Source organism: Ylistrum balloti, unplaced genomic scaffold, assembly GCF_031769215.1.
Source record: "Ylistrum balloti isolate Yb309-2 unplaced genomic scaffold, AGI_CSIRO_Ybal_v1 Utg370214, whole genome shotgun sequence".
Taxonomy (NCBI): Eukaryota; Metazoa; Mollusca; class Bivalvia; order Pectinida; family Pectinidae; genus Ylistrum; species Ylistrum balloti.
Genome location: NW_026782182.1, coordinates 794,157 through 815,068, shown reverse-complemented (window position 1 = coordinate 815,068; position 20,912 = coordinate 794,157). Strand labels below are relative to the sequence as shown.

The 20,912-nt window shown below is 33.1% G+C and overlaps 1 protein-coding gene across 1 annotated transcript in view; it reads right to left on the bottom strand.

The window, feature by feature from the left end:
* Window positions 1–10,263: 10,263 nt before the first annotated feature.
* Window positions 10,264–20,912, bottom strand: part of LOC132551795 (kinesin-like protein KIF28P) — a 30,462-nt gene continuing 19,813 nt past the window's right edge. Inside the window, exons 9-25 of the mRNA XM_060215939.1 lie at window positions 20,705–20,775; window positions 20,412–20,472; window positions 19,969–20,136; window positions 19,570–19,691; window positions 18,803–18,975; window positions 18,252–18,383; window positions 17,638–17,792; window positions 17,019–17,302; window positions 15,814–15,897; window positions 14,640–14,702; window positions 13,902–14,054; window positions 13,388–13,513; window positions 12,832–12,978; window positions 12,390–12,470; window positions 11,587–11,725; window positions 10,478–10,659; window positions 10,264–10,422 (exon numbers count right to left, since the gene is read on the bottom strand). Of these exons, the coding sequence (XP_060071922.1) occupies window positions 10,264–10,422; window positions 10,478–10,659; window positions 11,587–11,725; window positions 12,390–12,470; window positions 12,832–12,978; window positions 13,388–13,513; window positions 13,902–14,054; window positions 14,640–14,702; window positions 15,814–15,897; window positions 17,019–17,302; window positions 17,638–17,792; window positions 18,252–18,383; window positions 18,803–18,975; window positions 19,570–19,691; window positions 19,969–20,136; window positions 20,412–20,472; window positions 20,705–20,775 (2,300 nt within the window). The remainder of the gene's footprint in view (window positions 10,423–10,477; window positions 10,660–11,586; window positions 11,726–12,389; window positions 12,471–12,831; window positions 12,979–13,387; window positions 13,514–13,901; window positions 14,055–14,639; window positions 14,703–15,813; window positions 15,898–17,018; window positions 17,303–17,637; window positions 17,793–18,251; window positions 18,384–18,802; window positions 18,976–19,569; window positions 19,692–19,968; window positions 20,137–20,411; window positions 20,473–20,704; window positions 20,776–20,912) is intronic.

The window sequence follows — 20,912 nt, the reverse complement described above, 5'->3', positions numbered from 1 at the left end:
ATATAAATTGGTTTTGAAATGTAAGATGTGAGTACAAAATGTGAAAAAAGGAGCATGTCAGAAGTTAAGATCATGTGAGTACAAAATGTGAAAAAAGGAACATGTCAGAAGTTAAGATCATGTGAGTACAAAATGTGAAAAAAGGAACATGTCAGAAGTTAAGATCATGTGAGTACAAAATGTGAAAAAAGGAACATGTCAGAAGTTAAGATCATGTGAGTACAAAATGTGAAAAAAGGAACATGTCAGAAGTTAAGATCATGTGAGTACAAAATGTGAAAAAAGGAACATGTCAGAAGTTAAGATCATGTGAACAAAATGTGAAAAAAGGAACATGTCAGAAGTTAAGATCATGTGAGTACAAAATGTGAAAAAAGGAACATGTCAGAAGTTAAGATCATGTGAGTACAAAATGTGAAAAAAGGAACATGTCAGAAGTTAAGATCATGTGAGTACAAAATGTGAAAAAAGGTCAAAGTTATGTCAGAAGTTAAGTTATCATGTGAGTACAAAATGTGAAAAAAGGAACATGTCAGAAGTTAAGATCATGTGAGTACAAAATGTGAAAAAAGGAACATGTCAGAAGTTAAGATCATGTGAGTACAAAATGTGAAAAAAGGAACATGTCAGAAGTTAAGATCATGTGAGTACAAAATGTGAAAAAAGGAACATGTCAGAAGTTAAGATCATGTGAGTACAAAATGTGAAAAAAGGAACATGTCAGAAGTTAAGATCATGTGAGTAAAATGTCAGAAGTTAAGATCATGTGAGTACAAAATGTGAAAAAAGGAACATGTCAGAAGTTAAAATCATTTGCTATCTGTATTATGTCTCATTGTTAATACCATTATAAAATGTCCATCACGTTTTGTAAGATAATTTTTCTGATTGAGCCATGGGATCAGATTTGCCACAAATGAGATGAGCACTAAGTGAATATATGTGTGCCTATGTAAAACAAATAGAATGCAGCATTTACAGAACCAACAATCTCACTGACCATTGTCTGAATGTATAACTTGTCCAAGTGATGATGAAAACAGCCCTAGTATACAGGCATAACCTGCACAAAAGAGCATTTTAGTTTTATTATCCCTGTAGTAGGGTTTATAAGACATGAAAGTTATAGTAGACAGGGTTTGGACCAATGTGACCAAAACTTACTTTCACAATTGAAAATAAAGAATATATAGAAAATGAAAAGTCTTTGCTTTGCTTTACATTTGACAACATCGATCAGAATCACGAAGAAGAAGAAGGAGCAAGTCTTGATGGAGAAATGGTTACAACAACCTCAAAATTAGGCCCTGGAATGAAGAATTAACTCTGATATGTTGATATGATATATGACTTAAAAAATATTGTCCTGTCCCTCTCATCTTGACAATTAACTCATGGTTTGGATAAATTGTTTTAAAATATAAATCCTACACAGATTTTTGTACAGGTACGTTGACGGTGGAATACATCAAAGCATTCACCTGACAACTTCATGTTTTCATTTTCCCTTTCGTGAATTTTCCATTGTTAGGTAACAACATTCCTACATACCCAACCTATGGTGTCTAGATGTCTCAGTTGATTCAATATTCAAGGGCCGGTTCCCGATATCATGATTTTCATGCAAGAAGTTATTAACAGATAATCATAATATAGGGATTCAAAGATGTAGTATGTTGAAAATTGTGTTAAGTTTTACTGTAATCATAGTGATCTAATTGAGAAATAATATATTTCTTTGTGCGATATGAAGCTGAAAGTGTTGAATGCTCATTATTTTGCCTGTTGGTGCTGTTGTTGTATGCCTTGTTCTCATTTGAAAATGTGACATTACTTACTTGAATTGACCAAGATTTACATGGCAGTTGTTTTCCGATGAAGCAGAGGACGCTTACTCTTACAAACCACCTGGTCATATTCTGAATGCTCCTTTTCAGGAGTCTTCATGTAAGCTTTCTTTTGTTCATATTTTACCCTTTTTTTTTTCGTTTAATTTGGCTTACGGTTATGTTCACAAGTTGGTACTTTATTTGTTGTTTTTCAAATATTCAACTTTACACAAGTTAATACAATCAATTAAACCTCCCCAGGAATGTGTTTTATGATTATTTCAACAAGTTGAAATTGTGCAATTGCTTAATTATATCTATTATTTGTGATAATTTTGATAACCAACTAGAACACTGACAGGTCAGCAAGGGCCCCGCTATGTTGCTGGAAAACCCTTCCCAACATCCCCCGTCCACCACCCTACCCTTAGACAGACATAATCCAGACTAAGAGATTACTGGCAAGACCTCACATATACTTTGCCACAAAGGTCAAAAAAGACTGTTATAAAAAAAATACTAAAATATACATTTAATAATCTGATTTTTTTTATCTATAATAACTGACCTTGACCTTAGAACTTCAGATATAAAAAGCAATATCCCAAGGAAGCACTTTTAGTAGGTAAGCATTGTATAAAGTTTGATTTAGATTGGGCAAAGCAAATTCAACTCATCATACAGAAACTGACTTTAACTTACAGTTACAGTGACCTTTGACCTGAATAGTAATCTATCTCAAACAAGCACTTTTGGTTTAATAGAACTGCATCAAGTTTGAGTTGAATTGGCTACACAAAATGAATTCTCCATTATAGCAACAAGTTTTGGTGACAAAGGGCAATAACTCTGCAAATATTTGTTGTTGAAACTTGAAATTGGTTTGTGACACTCTGCATTCCCTAGATATATAAATATAGCAAGTTTGGTGAATGTCGTTCACCAACATGGAAGTTATAGGCCGGACAAGTTTTGGTGACAAAGGGCCATAACTCTGCAAATTTTCGCTGTAGAAACTGGAAATGAGTATGTGACACTCCGTAATGTGAAGATATGTATGTATATGTAGTTTCATAAAGATACAGCAGTTGTCTCTGAGAGATGCCAGAAGCCAAAAAAATGGACAGACAGACGGCTCGACAGACCGACGGATGGCCGGCAGGACAGACGGACGGAAAACCTGATTACTATAGGGCACCCGCATCTCCGATGCGGGGCCCTAATTAACAGATGACTCATTAGAAAGAATTTATCAAGACCAGGGTTTTCCATAATTTTGTTAGTAGTAGGCTGTGTAGTGAAAGTAGGAGGCTGGCCTGCCGTGTACGTGTAGTTGTGCACGGAACAGGATTGGTGTAGGCGGCCAAATGATCAAAGTAGCCAGTCAAATTGGCCGGCGACCGGCTTTTATGGAAAACCCTGAAGATATAGATCAGTGTTATCAGCCAGTTTTAACTACTGAAGATAAAGTCTTCGCTGATTCTTTATTTCTCCTTTACTAAATAGTAACACGCCTGCTTTCACAGCATGTCCAGGTCTCATATTTCATTAATGACGTAGCTACAATTTGTATATACCAGGCAGTGCATACATACATGTACACATGGTAAAGGTTTTCTAGCATAGTAACTTCTATTACACAAGGTGTGACGCTTATCATGGTAAAATGATACTAATATTCGTTTGCATTAATTCAGTGTTACGGTCATTCACTGAGATATATTCAAGTCTGTGGTGTTGCCTTTCAGATAATCACCATCATATGTTACTGAAATTATCACCCTGTCACAAACCATTCCAAACAATAGTGTGAGGTGTCTGAACATATGGAACTAGAGTTGTCGAGTTCCAAATCTTTTGTAAAACAGTTCTGAATTGTCCAAATATCATCTACGCAAGAACATGTGGGATAAACTATTTCATTTTTAGAATCGCAGAGTAGACATGTTCTAATGACATGCATTATTCTCTATACCTGGATTGTCTTGACTGTAGCGTTGATTACAAGGTGTGTCACATACTGACATGTACAGATGTGACATGTGGTGAGGAGAAATATCCCTACAGCTGCTATTGCTGGTTAAAGACAGGCCACATGTCAATTTTTCATACACTTGGATGTTTATTTAGATGTCTTCTGTTGTAGACAGATCTAGATTTTCTTATCTTGAGAACATATAAGATACTGTAAAGACCCTCCCAAACATACACAGAATCCTCATTTTTTTGCATTTACTGAGGATACTTGTACATTTTTCTCTTTGAAATGGTTTAATTTTTAAGATTTAATTATTGAAAATGTCCCTTTAAAAATCTAAACTAATGAAAAAGAGTTTGCCAGTTTTCGAAAATTTCCTTTTTATTCAGCTGTTTAACCATTATATATACAGATTTTGTGAGCACATAGGACAGCAGCAATCAAAAACACAATGTTACATTGATTGAGATCTAACATTACACAGTAAATACTAGAAAAAGCAAACCCATGTGTGTAGTACCTTTACTATCCATCTACTGTAGAAACATACTAATATTTAAATCATATTATGCATTTTAACGTTCCATATGTGAGGATTATCTCCCCTTACATGTCTGGTCACTGTGATATCCCTCTTCCAACATAATCAAGCACTGCTCCTTAGTAACATGTGAAAACTCTGATTTATACATTCTATTTTACAGCTTATGTGTAAGGAATTGAAAATTAAATGTGATTGTACATACTATTATTACATGGTGACTTACACTGTATTGAGCAAGGTATAAACAACAAAAATATCTTTATTTTCACTGCCTTACAGCGAACATCCATAAAAAAAACCCATTCTGATCAATAATGATCATAGTTACAACACAAGTATAGGTTTTAAATTCTCTCCAACAAATCTAGACAATGTAACAACAATATCTATAGGTTTGGTACCCTAGGTGCTAAACATGTTAGCTGTGGTAACCTGACAAGGTGTAAACTTCTACATAAAGGGTTTAACATATGTACATAAGGTCACTCTGGATGACACTTCCATGTCCTGATATTAAATATGTTACCCTATTTCTTTGATAACAGTTGAATAATATTAAGTCATAAACAGATTTTATTTTAGTGTTTATATAGAAACAATGAGTTTATAAGATAAAAAAAATGGTATTTTTTGTTAGGTTGTACATGATAAACTGAGAAGATCAAGTTAATATATGTATAAACATTTATAATGATGTGCTTCTTAATAAATACTGAATTGTCTTCATATCAAATAATATAAATAGCATTTCTATGTACAGAAATGTACAAAAAACATCACAGATGTTACTTACCATACCTAGAGAAATGACAGCTCTAGAAATACTTAACACTGTAAATGGTGAAGAAAGTGTGAACAGAGTGCCAACGGTTGAACCCGTGTTTCATATTTTTCAACATCTAAGTATTAAATACATGTATAAAGCTTTTTCTGTCTACATAAATGAAGACTTGGTTACACAGTTTTGATGTCCAAACTGGAGTTAAGTCTGAAACAACAGATTTTGATTTCTAAGTAACTCAGTTGGAGTTAGGGTTAGTGATTCGTGTTTTTGTCAACAAACTGGGGTTGGAGTTACTGATACCACTTACGATAAATAAATTGAAGTTCATGCTACAGAAGTGAATCTTGGGCCATAGTGATGGAACAGAGTTTATAGCTGATGGGATCACAATCAACACTGGGACTGATGTCTTAAATCTGACCCAATGTCATTATTAATTAGAGGTCACATCAGTGGAGTGTATTTGTACAATAAACACTGTAAATGTGTTAACTTGAAGACAGAATTTCTGTGGGGAAAACTATTAAAAAACAGAAACACTCAAAGCTTTCAGAAAACTTAACAAAGAAGGAGTGAAAGCGAAAGATGGTCACGGCTGAAATGATATGGATAGACAGAAGAGATAAAGGTGCATGCCAGATGTGCAAGACTGGGTCATGGTGACTCGCAGTTTTGTAACAAAAAGTATTGGCACCTGTCAATGAGATGTAGAATGGATATTGAATATTTTATATACAGCATATCACAGTCATGCTTTGACAAGCAACACCCTCATCACAAGGGTTGGTTCAACAAATTGAAAAAAATATTTTGGCAGTGTATCAAGATAAGTTGAATATAGACTCAGAAGACATATCTGTCAAATAAAAAATTACTCAAAAGGGTTAAATTCAAACAACTACAGAAATTAAGTTAATATTGTCTACATTGATCCACAAAATCAAAAAAAATACTGAATTGTATGGCAAGATTTAAAACCAAACAGAAAAAAAAATGTAATAGTCCTAACTTAAAAAAAATGTAATAGTCCTAACTTAAAAAAAAATGTAATAGTCCTAACTTAAAATAAAATCTAATAGTCCTAACTTAAAATAAAATCTAATAGTCCTAACTTAAAAAAAAATGTAATAGTCCTAACTTAAAAAAAAATGTAATAGTCCTAACTTAAAAAAAAATGTAATAGTCCTAACTTAAAAAAAAATGTAATAGTCCTAACTTAAAAAAAAATGTAATAGTCCTAACTTAAAAAAAAATCTAATAGTCCTAACTTAAAAAAAAATGTAATAGTCCTAACTTAAAATAAAATCTAATAGTCCTAACTTAAAATAAAATCTAATAGTCCTAACTTAAAAAAAAATGTAATAGTCCTAACTTAAAATAAAATCTAATAGTCCTAACTTTAAAAAAAAATGTAATAGTCCTAACTTAAAAAAAAATGGAATAGTCCTAACTTAAAAAAAAAAGTTAGATATTTCTTTATGGGGGTTTTCATCTCCAAATTCTTAGTATGACTTGATTCTGTGAAAAATTGTTGACTTAAAAAGCACTACTAAGTCTATAAAGAGCAAATAAATATTCAGACAGGTAAAAATCACTCATGTTATGTGTGTTATAAAATCCCTCTCAGGAACCACAGCAAAAATAACAGCTAAGCAGAACCTAATAAAGCCAATTCATGATTCGCCATCATAGTATTGATGTTCTACCATTCCACCACTGTGCAACATTCTATTATCAAATCCACACCTATGAAAATTTCCATTAAGTAACAACAGCAAAACAATAAACACTGTACTATCAACTGGTTGGAAATGAATTCAAATATGAAATGATTTCTTTAAATACAAATGGACGTTTAACAAAAAAAAGTGTTTTTAAATTACGGAATGGATCATGGGCACTGGAAAGAGAAACAGAATTTGAATTTGCATCTGAATTCATTAACGCAAACAATAACGAAACACAAGAAACATCAACCCATCACATCAACAAACATATCAGCTGACAGCATGCTGTGAATATGCACACTATCAACTACCCATACAATATACCCTGATAAATATAAACCTACTGGAAGATTCCAATGTGCAATCTAGACAGAACAAGGATGGTGATATAACAGGGTTCCAGTGACCTACCTAATATCACAGACTCAACTGCATGCATGGATCATCCAGCACACAAGCATTACATTCGTCAGCAGAACCCTGTTTTATCTTATCATTCTACATGTAGCAACCATCAAAATTACAAGGGAGACTACCCAATAATCCAACCATCAAATCACAAGGGAGACTACCCAACAATCATATTACAGGGGAGACTACCCAACATTTCACCATCAAATTACAAGGGAGACTACCAAAAGATGACCATCTATATGATATCAATATAACACCTCTTAATTGAAAGAAATTTCTTTATTGCACATTTTTTAATGAATTGCTTCAAATGAGATGAATTATAAATGTTTGCATCACCAGTGAGAATCTATCACCAGTGAGAATCTATCACCAGTGACCTGTGAATCCATCGACAGAAAACAATGTGAGGCTGCTGTCATGCTACCATAACAAAGTTCCATCTCTAGACAAAGAAGAAGAAAGTGTGAACAGAATTTGGCAACAAAACCATGTTGTGAATACATTTCTGTAAGTGATGCATCCATAAAACAATTTTGTCTGGATAAACAAGCACAATAGAGAAGTAAAACGTTAACATTTATAACCATAAGCACAAGAGAGATCAGAGTTTAACATAAACAGAAAGAGGGAAAATCTGTCTGCAAGCTCACATATACCGACTGTTTCTTTGATTAAAACTACAACCTCTTTTCCAATTACAATAAAAATATTGTCAGTTAGAAATCATTCTTTATTAATTGTGTTATGTTATGTATTCAATGTGCATGAAATTACTGGAAGCTTCATAGCCAACATAACTCCTCTCCTGAATGTCACCTATCTATGATTAAGATGTATTGCATTTTTTATTAAATTTTGAAGATGTAAAAGTATGTGTACATTTTACTCTCTCAGGTAAAGAGTATCACAGTCACAACAGCAACAGTATACATTTCCAAATTTAATAGGTTACTGACAACCAGTTTTGCTTGTTACCCCACTTTTTGTGTATTTCAGGTGTAGAAAAATTGAATAAGTTGTCCTGAAGAAGCTTGGTAACAGGTGAAAACAATTGACATTAACTGAATTAATCTAGAAACCTACAACTGGAGAGTAAATGTACTTGAGTTCCACCAAACTCATAACAAACAGTGTTAGCGTACAACGAGTTCCACCAAACTCATAACAAACAGTGTTGGCGTACAATCTAAATCCATTGTACACTCCGTGACACTTTCTTCACCATATCAACAGTATAATACATTGATTATACGATGTTTCTTTTTTCAATTCTGATTGTCAAATTTTTCAAACTTAAGTTCATTTTCAAATTGACAAATTAAGTTTTATAAATTGCAAAAAGCAAATTCCTCTGAATATATCCAACTCATGAACAGTAGCAAATAAAAAGGATTTTGTTGGATCCAAAATAAAGTCTTATAAAAAAACTAGTTATACATGAAATTATCAGACATCATTTAATCAACCTAACACATAAGTAATTAAAAGGATACCAGCATTGATCAACAATGTTTAGCATTTTGTCATAGTAGTATGGGGAGACAGTCAAAAAACTTTTATAAACAAAAGCAATCTCCTATTATCTTCATCAAATTCCGACAAGACTTAGTCAAAACAGTAAAACATATTGTAAGGTATTATAAATAAATGGTTTTGTTGTCAATGATTATATTTCAAAATTGAAGTTGATAAAAGTATTAAAAACAATAACTGTAAAATACAATAAATAAAATACTCACACAAACGTCATAGAGTAAGGGAAAGAAAGCGGAAAAATTTGGTAATATAATTCAAATCTGAAGTCATCTACCTCTGGTTTAACGTCTTTCTAAATAATCACCCAATCGTACAAAATTGATTGTGTATGAAAGTCATCACTGTTTGAAAACTGTACAGTTGCAGATGTACAATTTCTGTACATAAACATTTATTTCTATGCACATTTTCTCACTTATCTTGGACAGTATTTTAAACAATGCCACAAAATCACTGATTCGTGACTACATATTTACATACATATTAGTCCCACTCATGAGTGTCATATTTCACTATCTACAACAGCCCCTGAACTTGGCTAAGTTTATAAAACCCTCTGGCAGCCCTTTTAACAGATAGTTCTTTTTGCCACTATCCCAGTTTTTCATTGGACAGCAACAGATCTTTGCCATAATATTGTAGTGATCATTTGTCATAAAATCTAACGAACTTTTGTTGGTCATGATGAAGGTGTCAATAGGTTAATGAAGACTTTGCTTTCTCTCTATTTACTTTATAATCATACTATACATATACCAATATTTATATAAACACCTGATACTTTTGAAACAGAAATTTCTGGGATTTTGAAGTTTTGAGATTTTCAGATAATTGGATGCTGTTATCGGGAGGGTGCTGGATTAGAATGGGAACACAGTGTATTTCAGAATATCAACAACATACAAAACACCTAAACAGTATAAAATGTATGTTATTCCCTCCTTCATGTCAAGGTTCATCTCAAAGGTCATGGACAGCCATTTTTCACAACACATGAATCATTAATCCGTGCGAATTTGAATAACCTTTATGTCATCATATCAATAAATAAACATCTTTTCACAATCATAAATATGTTTTCTGATTAAAGTATATAACACTTATATAATTTGTATCTTTACATTGTAAGTGAAATGGTATAAATTGTCAATCACCAAACCCAATCCACTGTATCAACTCTATACATTTTTTCACCAATTTTTGTATATTTATATATTGGCCATGTCTACTAGAATAAATATGATGTTCAAAATTTATTCTTCAGGATTTTACATATCTAAAATTCTAACAAAAATCCAGATATAGGCTATATGAAAGCATATATCAGCAGGAATTAATTCAGAAAACTAAACCAAACGATGAGAGCTAGGAGGGACTAGTAATGTACCGGGAAAGTGGAAAGTACCTGAGACAAATGTCACTGTTGTCAAAGAACGGAAAAGTAATGTTTACAATAATATACAAGCTGAAGATTTTTTCTCATCTTTTTTCACAATTGGGATTTTACCCTGTGTATTTTGTCGAACTAATTTCGACTGATTTTTCAAAGCCGTTTTTTCTTGTTGTTTTTCTTCTACTTTTTGCTTCTTCCGTAACTTTTTGGCTTTCTTCTTTTCTTTTTTTTCGGCATCAATCCGTTTTTTCTTGTTGTTTTTCTTCTACTTTTTGCTTCTTCCGTAACTTTTTGGCTTTCTTCTTTTCTTTTTTTTCGGCATCACTATCGCTGCTATCACTACTATCACTGCTGCTGCTACTATCTTTATCCTTCTTTCCACCCTTTTTATCTGTCACTGCTACAGGGACTGTCGCGGCTGAGGGACTGACATCATCTTCATCATCATCATCTATAACAATACAATCATATACAATCTTTGGTTAATTAATATATACATACAGTATTTCTACTAAACAACCAGCATAACACAGAAAACAATTACAGCTGAGGGGAGCTTAGATAGAGTGATAAACAAAGAGAACCTGACTGCTTTAATCTTTCATGTACATACATGTATTTCATACAGGATGAATTCTCCTATCACTGTCTACAGAAAGCTGACTGTTATAAAAATATTTTATATAAATTAGCACAACAGACATCAGATCAGGCTAAAACAAACTCCAATAAGTGCTACCTTTGTGATTACAGCCTAAAACAGGAAGCAAAAAAGCTTGTGATTTGAATTTGATTTGATCAAAAAACAAAACCTTCAATATTCATCCTAACCTTGATATCATTTATATCTACATGTACAATTTTATGTATATGAAGTGGCTGTTTATGTTGTTGCAAAGCAAGAAAAACCTTCTGAGAATCCTCCGTGTGAAAATTAATTTGTTCTACACCACCCAGAGGAAGCATGTATGTACGTTTGGCTCCCCACAAGGCCCATTGTTACACATATCAAAATTTAGTCAAATCATCATTTCATGTTTTTTATATACTGTGTACAAGTCTTTTATGTGATGTCAGTATTTCTCTGTTAACTCAGAGTCCTGAAACCTGTATAACATATCAAATTTCAACTTTGTGAAATATTCTAATATGGAAATTTGTTTCAGCACTTGTCTTTTTCAATGTAATATTATAGATATAACATTGATATGTGTATAACATTGAAATATAAAATACCCCAGAACACATTACAATATCATAATTCTAATGTATTGCCCGACAATCATGCACACTACCTTGGCAAAGTTGATGATTGGTTGTTATTTATAGATTTACCCCCATTGTGGGCCACTATCAGACGTACCTACCAATTATTTACCTTTCTCCTGGGGAATGAGGGCGATACACTTGTCAGCAGCATCAGCTGTTGAGGCGTTGTAGATCTGTTTGATAAGACTGGTAGAGATTTTCTTCTTGTTGTGTTTTTCTGCCTCGTCCAACATCTTCTTCATGGCATGCTGTGGAAAATCAAAAACGTGATTACAAGTGAATCAATGGCGTCTACTGAGTCTAACTGGAGGTCACTGAATTTCAAATATCATATAATGGTTTTATTTTGCCTTAGTGTAATAGCATTGCCATAGCATTGTCAATTAAATATTAACATTTGGACACATTATATATTGCAAAATTTGCACTTGGCAAAATAAATCTTATATATATTGTATTGTTTTATTTTGGAAAGAAAACATGCAGATTTTGTTTGTGTATTTATTTATTTAACAGGAGGCTTCAGATCTATCAGTATTTCAGCTGACAAGAGTATATGTTTATTATATTTGTTCCTGAAGTCTGTGCATTTAAAGTACATTGTAGAATGAGCTGCATTTAATAACATATAACAGACTGTTGGTGGTATATACAAATTAGACTGTCTTTTGTAGTTTGTACCTAGGAAATCATAACTGATAGTATTCGTGGGTATAATGTCTTTTGTAGTTTGTACCAAGGAAATCATAACTGGTAGTAATAGTGGGTATAATGTCTTTTGTAGTTTGTACCTAGGAAATCACTTCAAAGGTATGACCATGAAGTAACTTGTTCCAAACACTATATGGTAAAGCATTTCCCAACATTTACGTATGTATTATAATGTAAAGGTGTGTGTTAATTATTACTTACAAGTTTCTGTTCCAGGCGTTCTTGTCGCTTCCTGAGGAATGCAGCTTCCATCATGTACTTGACTTTGTCAGTATCCAAAGCCTTAATATAACATGGTAGAATATCTTCATTAAAGCTGAAGTTTTTAAAGATTATAAATCAAACTAACCAATCATTGGTTTTGATCAAAGACAAAACAAATTATATATGACATCATCATCTTAACTAGGGATATCAATCTAGGACTATTAACTCCCTAACTATCCATATCCAACAAACGAAAATACTGCGGAAATATTCATCTCACTGGAAAAGTTTTTCTTTTTCTTTTCAAAGATGTGTACATGCAGATACCTATGATGTGTGTATTGTATTGAAATGCACATTTTGTGGAAAATATTATATATCAGCTTTATATTTTCTTATCATCTCTAAGAAGAGATACTCCTGACTTCCTACTTACCTTGGACTTTCCAGCGCCCATCTGACCTTTGGTCAGGGCCGAGGACAGCAGAGCATCCTTAGTGTTGATATGCTTTTTCGGTTTCTGAATCTTTTGTTTGCCGTAGATCTGGATCATGATGGCACCTTCCTTGAGGTAGTCCAGGAACTGATACAGATGTGATAGACCGTGATTAACATTTTTAATGTTAAATAAGGTGACCACACACTTTCCTAGCAATACTTCACTTCGAAATATCAGCCATCCCAAAAGGTAAATATTATATGACAATTGGACAGCATATTTAATGACACTCAGTGACACTGTGCATATTAGCATTGGGACACCACTGTATACCATTTATGATTCATGCCATATTTTCATTTCTTTGTCTATTATTGCAATTTTAAACAATACATAGATACTCAGAATGAAGTCAAACAATTTTTTAAAGGATAGAAGAAGTACTGTGCTGACAAGCCTGTTGTTTATTTTTTTGTTTGTGTATTTGTGTTTTTTTTTTTTTCAAATAAAACAAAGATTACTCTTAGTCTTTAAAATCTAATTCTATACTAACTGGCAGTGAGACATCAGCCTGGTCATGTTTCATCTCATATTTCCAATCAGGGTTATTTGTGGCTGGCAACCTCTTAGTCTCGTAAACCTTTTCTCCAGTGAAAAATGTATATTTTGCATACACATCCTGTAAATAAAATAAAAACATGAAAATTTGAATAGCTGTAATAATTGTTTTTTCCATAAATATAGTTCTCACATGTAAACAAAGTTCTCCCCTGTAACCACAGTTCTCCGATGCAATCACAGTTCTCACCTGTAACCACAGTTCTCCGATGCAATCACAGTTCTCACCTGTAATTATAGTTCTCATACATATGTATACAGTTTATTCAATAATAGTTCTCATGTTTTAATTTAGTTGTCATATCTAGTTATAGCTCCATTTTAGCTTTATGTTCTGGAATCAATAAAAAGGGTGACTATTTACCTTAATTTTGTGCTAACATTTAGAACCCTTAGTCTATGAAGACCTAGTGGGAGATGTTACTGATACAGGCTACTGGTATACTCACCACAAATTTCATTGGCAGGCCTCTGGCACTGACAATTTTCAGTTTGAAATGAACGCCATCCTTACTACCTAGCAGTTCTTCTGGGACCTCAACAAAGATATCGTCGGCATCAGTGTACTCCTTTCCTTTGGCATCGCACGGAATAATCTCATACTGTAACAACAAAAAATAAAACATATTAAAGGAATCATGGTTTTTCAAAGACAATTTCAAACCAAGCAAGTTATTGAACTCCCTGCCCAACAGGTAAAATAATGACGAAACAATATCCTTGGTTTCCAGATACTTTTCATTATTTTTCTGCTTTTCCTCAATTTCCGGAGGAGCTTTGTATCATCATTAATGATAAACTCTGTGATATTATGAATGAATGATGCCACATGATTGTCTTGGTAATGGAAAATGAACAATCAATGTCATATTCTGTGTGTCTTCATAGTAAATTGAGTTTTGTGATAAATATAATCATCATACTGACTTTATCTAACCTTTCAGTAATTGGATTTGACCCTGAACTACAGGCTTGTTATGGAACATTCATGGTAAATTCAACATGACAAATTGGCCATCCAGTTAATGGGGTTCACTTTAGTGGGATATACACAAGAACAATTGTGATTTAACAACAGAAATATATTCTAAGTTAGATAACTCTCAAATGCTCTTAACATTGAACGATGTTACTATCTTAACTGTCACACCATGAACATTCAACTTATAACATACTTAATTACTTACATTGAGAAGGCCAACCTCCTTGCCCTGATAGTCACATACACTCAACTGATCCTTGGATTCAATCTGTAACACAAAAACCAATTATTTATACTTCAATACAAAATTCACTCATGCATAATCAAGTAAAAAACAGATTTTTTGCAATGATATTCATGCCAGCACAAAATAATGCAGCACATTTTCTGTAGTACTCAGAATATTGCAAATCTGTAGTACTCAGAACATTGCAAATCTGTAGTACTCCAATATTGCAGATTTGTAGTACTCAGAATATTGCAAATCTGTAGTACTCAGAACATTGCAAATCTGTAGTACTCCAATATTGCAAATCTGTAGTACTCAGAATATTGCAAATCTGTAGTACTCAGAATATTTCAAATCTGTAATACTCAGAATATTGCAAATCTGTAGTACTCAGAATATTACAAATCTGTAGTACTCAGAATATTGCAAATCTGTAGTACTCAGAATATTACAAATCTGTAGTATTCAGAATATTGCAAATCTGTAGTATTCAGAATATTGCAGATTTGTAGTACTCAGAATATTGCAAATCTGTAGTACTCCGAATATTACAAATCTGTACTACTCAGAATATTACAAATCTGTAGTACTCAGAATATTGCAAATCTGTAGTACTCCAATATTGCAGATTTGTAGTACTCAGAATATTGCAAATCTGTAGTACTCAGAATATTACAAATCTGTAGTATTCAGAAGTTTTTATGTGAATTTTGTTTTCATGGAAACACAGTTCAATGTTTCCTCTAATCCAATCTGCTGTTTAAATAAGAACCTACATATACAGGTGAAGAAGTTAACTTGTGAGAAACTGTGAGAAACTATCATTTACTATATATTTTTTCTGAAATAAGCTTGAAAGGGTCAACACATGACCTTTGACTCAAAGAGGTGGAACAGGATTACAATGTATTACAGGCATATGAAATTGCATTTGCTGGTATTTCAGTGAAACGGAAAAAGACATGAATAGGCATATTTCCAGACATTGGCCTTTTATTGAATATGGTACATCTGTATAAACTTGCTGTGGTTTTAAATTCTAATACTGTTCAAGTTTCAAAGGGATTAAGGAAATGTATAAACTTTAGAATTGACTTAATGGCTGTGAAAAACAGGTTTGTAACCTTCAAAAGTCCATAGCTGTACTTACCAGGTAAGCCATCGATTTCAACCAGAGTTTGACGCTGCCGATATAGAAATCACATTTCATATCATCAAAGAACGGATCCTCTTCCTATCAGAAAAAAAAACTGGTGTTAAGTTATGTACATCAGTCATTAAATGTTTAAGTAACCTGATATCAACATTTAAGTAACCTGATATCAGCATTTAAGTAACCTGATATCAACATTTAAGTAACCTGATATCAACATTTAAGTAACCTGATATCAACATTTAAGTAACCTGATATCAACATTTAAGTAACCTGATATCAGCTTTTAAGTAACCTGATATCAACATTTAAGTAACCTGATATCAACATTTAAGTAACCTGATGTCAGCTTTTAAGTAACCTGATATCAACATTTAAGTAACCTGATATCAACATTTAAGTAACCTGATATCAGCATTTAAGTAACCTGATATCAATTTGCATAACAACTTGGTGACCTTAAACTACATGAGACTACCATGAACATACCCGTACATGGTTTTTCTTTAAAATTAGGTGAGAAAACAGAAAACATTATTGCAGCAATTTCATTTTATTATTTTCAAACATTTCCATGTTAAAACTTTTTTGTTTTCTTTTCGATCAATTTTTAGAGAAAATACGATGAAGTGCCAGTTTTGTAACGATAAGCGTGAGGTAGGAAATTTATTTTGAAACATGATCAGATATTCAATATGACTTTCAAATATTTGATCTTTAAGGCTATTAGTCAGAGGATGCTTTATAGAATCATCAAAGTGTTTATTTCAGCTAGATATCTTCTGCCCATTAGGGTCACCACAATCTCATACACTGAAGAGGAATTTATACTCTTATTCAATTCTATCTTACACATGTATAACAGCTATTAAATCATTCTAGTTATTCTAGAGGATAAGTCTTTTATACACTTCTACTGGACTACTCTTCTATCCCATTGACTTCCACTAACTTTCATTTCAACCTAACTTATTTTCAGTAGTCAATCAAAAAGAACTTAACTTATATAGTGTAAATAGCCTACCTTACAAAGTAAAAACAGATCAACAAAAAATGACAGGACACTAAAATCTCACACTCATAACTCTTCAAGATTGTGTGTGCCATTTGAGATATTCTCGTCTTTTAGTCTTGGAAAAAATTATAAAATGGAACTGTTATTCATTCAGTTTTCTCTACAAGGGAGATAACTCTTTACTAACCTCTGTTCTCTTGACATCTTCCCCCTCCAGAAGCTCATCATACATCTCTTGCATGACATACATTCGGTTCAAAAGTTTCTGGAATGGCCACATCCATTCAAATTTTGTTTCTAGGTGGGTCACCTTCACCATGACAATGCTACGTCCCTTTGTTTCACCGCGTCCTTCAGGAGACACAACAACTATCTCAAACTTGAGTTTCTTATCTAGTTCTTCACTGATGGAGTTAGCTTGCTGTACTGCAGGCACAGCCTTCACCATTTCCTCCTGTAATAGGGCTTCGTCTTTTGGGAAAATGAAACAAAAATGTTATTTATATCATAATTCTGTCATTTTGATAATGTACACAAGGAAATCTGTTTTTTTTTTTTTTTTTCTATAACATCATACTTTTCATTTTACCTGTGTCAAATATGGCCCTACAATACCTTATAGCAAATGGTTCAGCTTTGACATCAAACTTAAACACATTTTATTTTTGTTCTATTGACAAAAGAGCAAAAGATATAATTTACAGTAGAGAAAAGGCAGTCTTTTGTTTATTTGCCCAAACCCGTTTTTTAAGTTTCTTCAGCACATAACATTTCTAAAACCCAGGATGAAAATGAGAGATTGGTACCTCTTGATTTGGCCTCCTTGTCCATGCCAAGACCAGATTTGCGAGCAACCTCCTGCTGAGCATCGTCATATGAAATGTCTGGGTAGTTTATCTTTGAACTATCACGCTCTTTCGGGTTACAATACACAAAGAATTGAGTTGTTCCAAACTGGAGCCTATTAAGATATTATAATTCAGTGGTTTATAAAGAAGTTTTAACTATGTCTCATGTAAAATTTAATGTGTTGCTGTAATATAACACAAAAGGTTTGTGTTATTTTGTATTATTAGATGAAAAAATAAGTACATGTCCAATCATGAGCCCATATTTCATACATTGCTGTTAGGGAAATTATCAGCCAATTCCAGTTAACTGCCCTGTAATAAGCCTTGACTATATATAATGTAAGATGAGGATGCCTTTGGCTTCTTGCAATATAAATACTGTTGATATTTGCTCTACTTATTGCTAATCTATGACAAAGCATATACCATCTTGTAAAAAGATGTATTGTTATTACAGAATACAAATAACATTTTAAGTGGAGGGTTTTAAATTACAACAGAAACATGAGAAAACGTCATATCATGACTGGTAAAAGATGATCAACGTGACAACTTCCACCAAATCTCACCTGTCATTATGAACCATATCTTCCTTAGTCCCAACAGCTTTTCCATTGTGGAGGATACGACTATGGGGGGCTGTTGGCTCTATGGTCCATTTATTCTCTGCCACAGTGAAGGAGGCATGTTTCGGTTGAATACTGAGAAAAAAAATCATATTTTTTCAAACTCGTGTTATGGCTTAATTATGTTGCTACGTGTAAATAACAATTGATTAACATATCTTTCCAAATACGAGAGATTTTCTAAATTCAAATGTGTGCACGTCTCTTAAGGCCTCAAAGTTTTTCTCTCTATACACGATGTGTTTCTGTTTTGAACCCAACTCCAGAGTTTCCTCTCCAGACATGAACATTTTCTCTCTAGATCCCAAAGTGCTCCTCTGTAGAGGTCTAAAGAGGAACACTTTCTAAACTGTAGATTCCAAAATGTTTCTCTTTATCCATATGAAGTATGTCCTAAACCATCTTTCTGACAAATCTTGTAAAAATTATTTTCAACAAGGGATAACCTAAATTCTGCTTTTCTTTCTGTTAGATTTATGGTATAGTCTTCTTACCTGGGTCCTACAATCCTAATGTTGACCTCGCCCTCTGCAGAACTACTGCCAATAGTGATGTTCTCACCCTCCAGGAAATGAACAATCCTCCCAGACAGCTGAGGATCTTGGTTCAAGTTGTACAGATGGGGTGTGGTCTTCTTCTTTGCATCAACTGCATTGAAGTCTGTATCCTAGAGTAGAATGTGAGAATAAGATGGTTTACCACGTCGCAACAAGTAGATGATATTTATTTGTGTTTTTTTTCATTGTTGCTTTATGTCTTTTAAACAGCCAGTGTAATCTAACTATCAGGCTTTGAATATCTGCTGCAACTACTAACCATCTTCAAGGGGTATGAAAAAATTTGTACTATACACAGAATATCAATTCACTTTCTTGGCAATCTATAAAATTGTGAATTTACAAGTTCACATTATAAATATAATTGTTAGATAGATAGTTGATAGTCTTAAACAATTCAGTGACAATGAAAACATTGTAACATCTATACACAGGGCTATCCGACCAGCATTCCCTAATGTTTTGTAATAAGCAGGAATAATTCAATAACTCTAGAGTAGCTTATCCTCTCCACACATTCTAACTCAATTCTAATAAATTACCTGTGTTAACTGTCGTCATTTGTATCCATACAGAAGAATGATTAACTTCGTAATTTCATTCAGATCAATTATCGTAAAGTTTTGACAGAGACTATCTCTTTGAATACCCAAAAAAGGGAACAAGAAACCTCCAAAGAGAGAATGACAGATAGAAATACTAACAGAATCACCACGTTCTGCCAGTCTCTGCTCGAAGGATTTCTTCATCTCCTCCATCTCGCGTTTGTTTTTCTCCAGCATACTAGCATACTCAGACTCACGATCTTCTTTTTCCTGCCTCTTTTCTGTAATCAACAAACAAGCACAGTGTTTTAGGAGATTAGTGAAAATCCTATAGCATACAAGATTAACAAAAAGCAATTATTGGAACTGTCGACAGTGCTAATGAATTTTTTTTTTTTTTTTTTTGGGGGGGGGGGAGGGGAATTGAGGGTCTTGGAAAGGGAGGAGAAAAAAAATTAAATCTGACTGATCTGCCATGAACTTCTTAAAGATTAAGGTATAATGTGTGACCCACAAATAGAAATTATTCTTGTAAGCAAAACAAAAGTAATAAATCACCTTCATCTGTCAAGTCATCATCATCATCATCTTGTTTGATCATCTCAAAATTTCCAGACTCCATCATCTTTTTGAGTCTTTCATTTTCTTCCTGAAGCTCTCTGATCAGCTTATCTGTAGCACTCTCATTGACAGAAGCTGTAGTTTTTATCTGTTTTGCACGGTCAGCTGTAAAGCAAAGGGAGACGATCAATGTATAAACTGCCAGATTTTCCTATAATTTTTTATTTGGGGAAATTTATAACCAAAAAGAAAGAAACAAGAGGACTAAATGGCATGTATTTGCCAAGCTAGATTTTATATCATCTATCTATTTTATGTTACAGGTGAAATATCAAAACTCAAAAAATGTTTGCTTTCTGCTGCAAAAATTTAGTATTACTATATTGGATGGATGCTTACATATAAATTCAACGAGCCTGAGTTAAGACTACAAGACTTACCATATCGAAGAGTGGATAGAGTTTCATCAAAATTTACATCAGCAGGACTCAAAGCTGCAATCTGTAAACAAATAAAATGGTGAGAAAAACATAGTAACAAAATGAAATGATGCCATTAAAACATGATTTTTTCACACACAGTTCTAACATCTTTATCTTCAGACAAAAAATAAAAACAAGAATAAATACAATATGTAATTATGCATTAGATGATTTTGAAAAGTAAAGTCTAATTTAAAAATACTCCAATGATTATTTTCCCCCGCAATAGGCCTCGGAAGTGAATGACTTACCATAATGGTTTTACTGTTACCTCCCAGGGCATTCTTGAGCAGTTTAGTCAAGACTGAATCTCTGTATGGTACTGAAAGGGGGACAAATACATTATATTACAACACTATGTAGATCGTGCTAACAAAGGTCATTGGAAAAAGTCAAATCTTTAAAAAGATCAACATACCATCAACAATAATTAATTTCTACATGTTCTGATACTTTAAG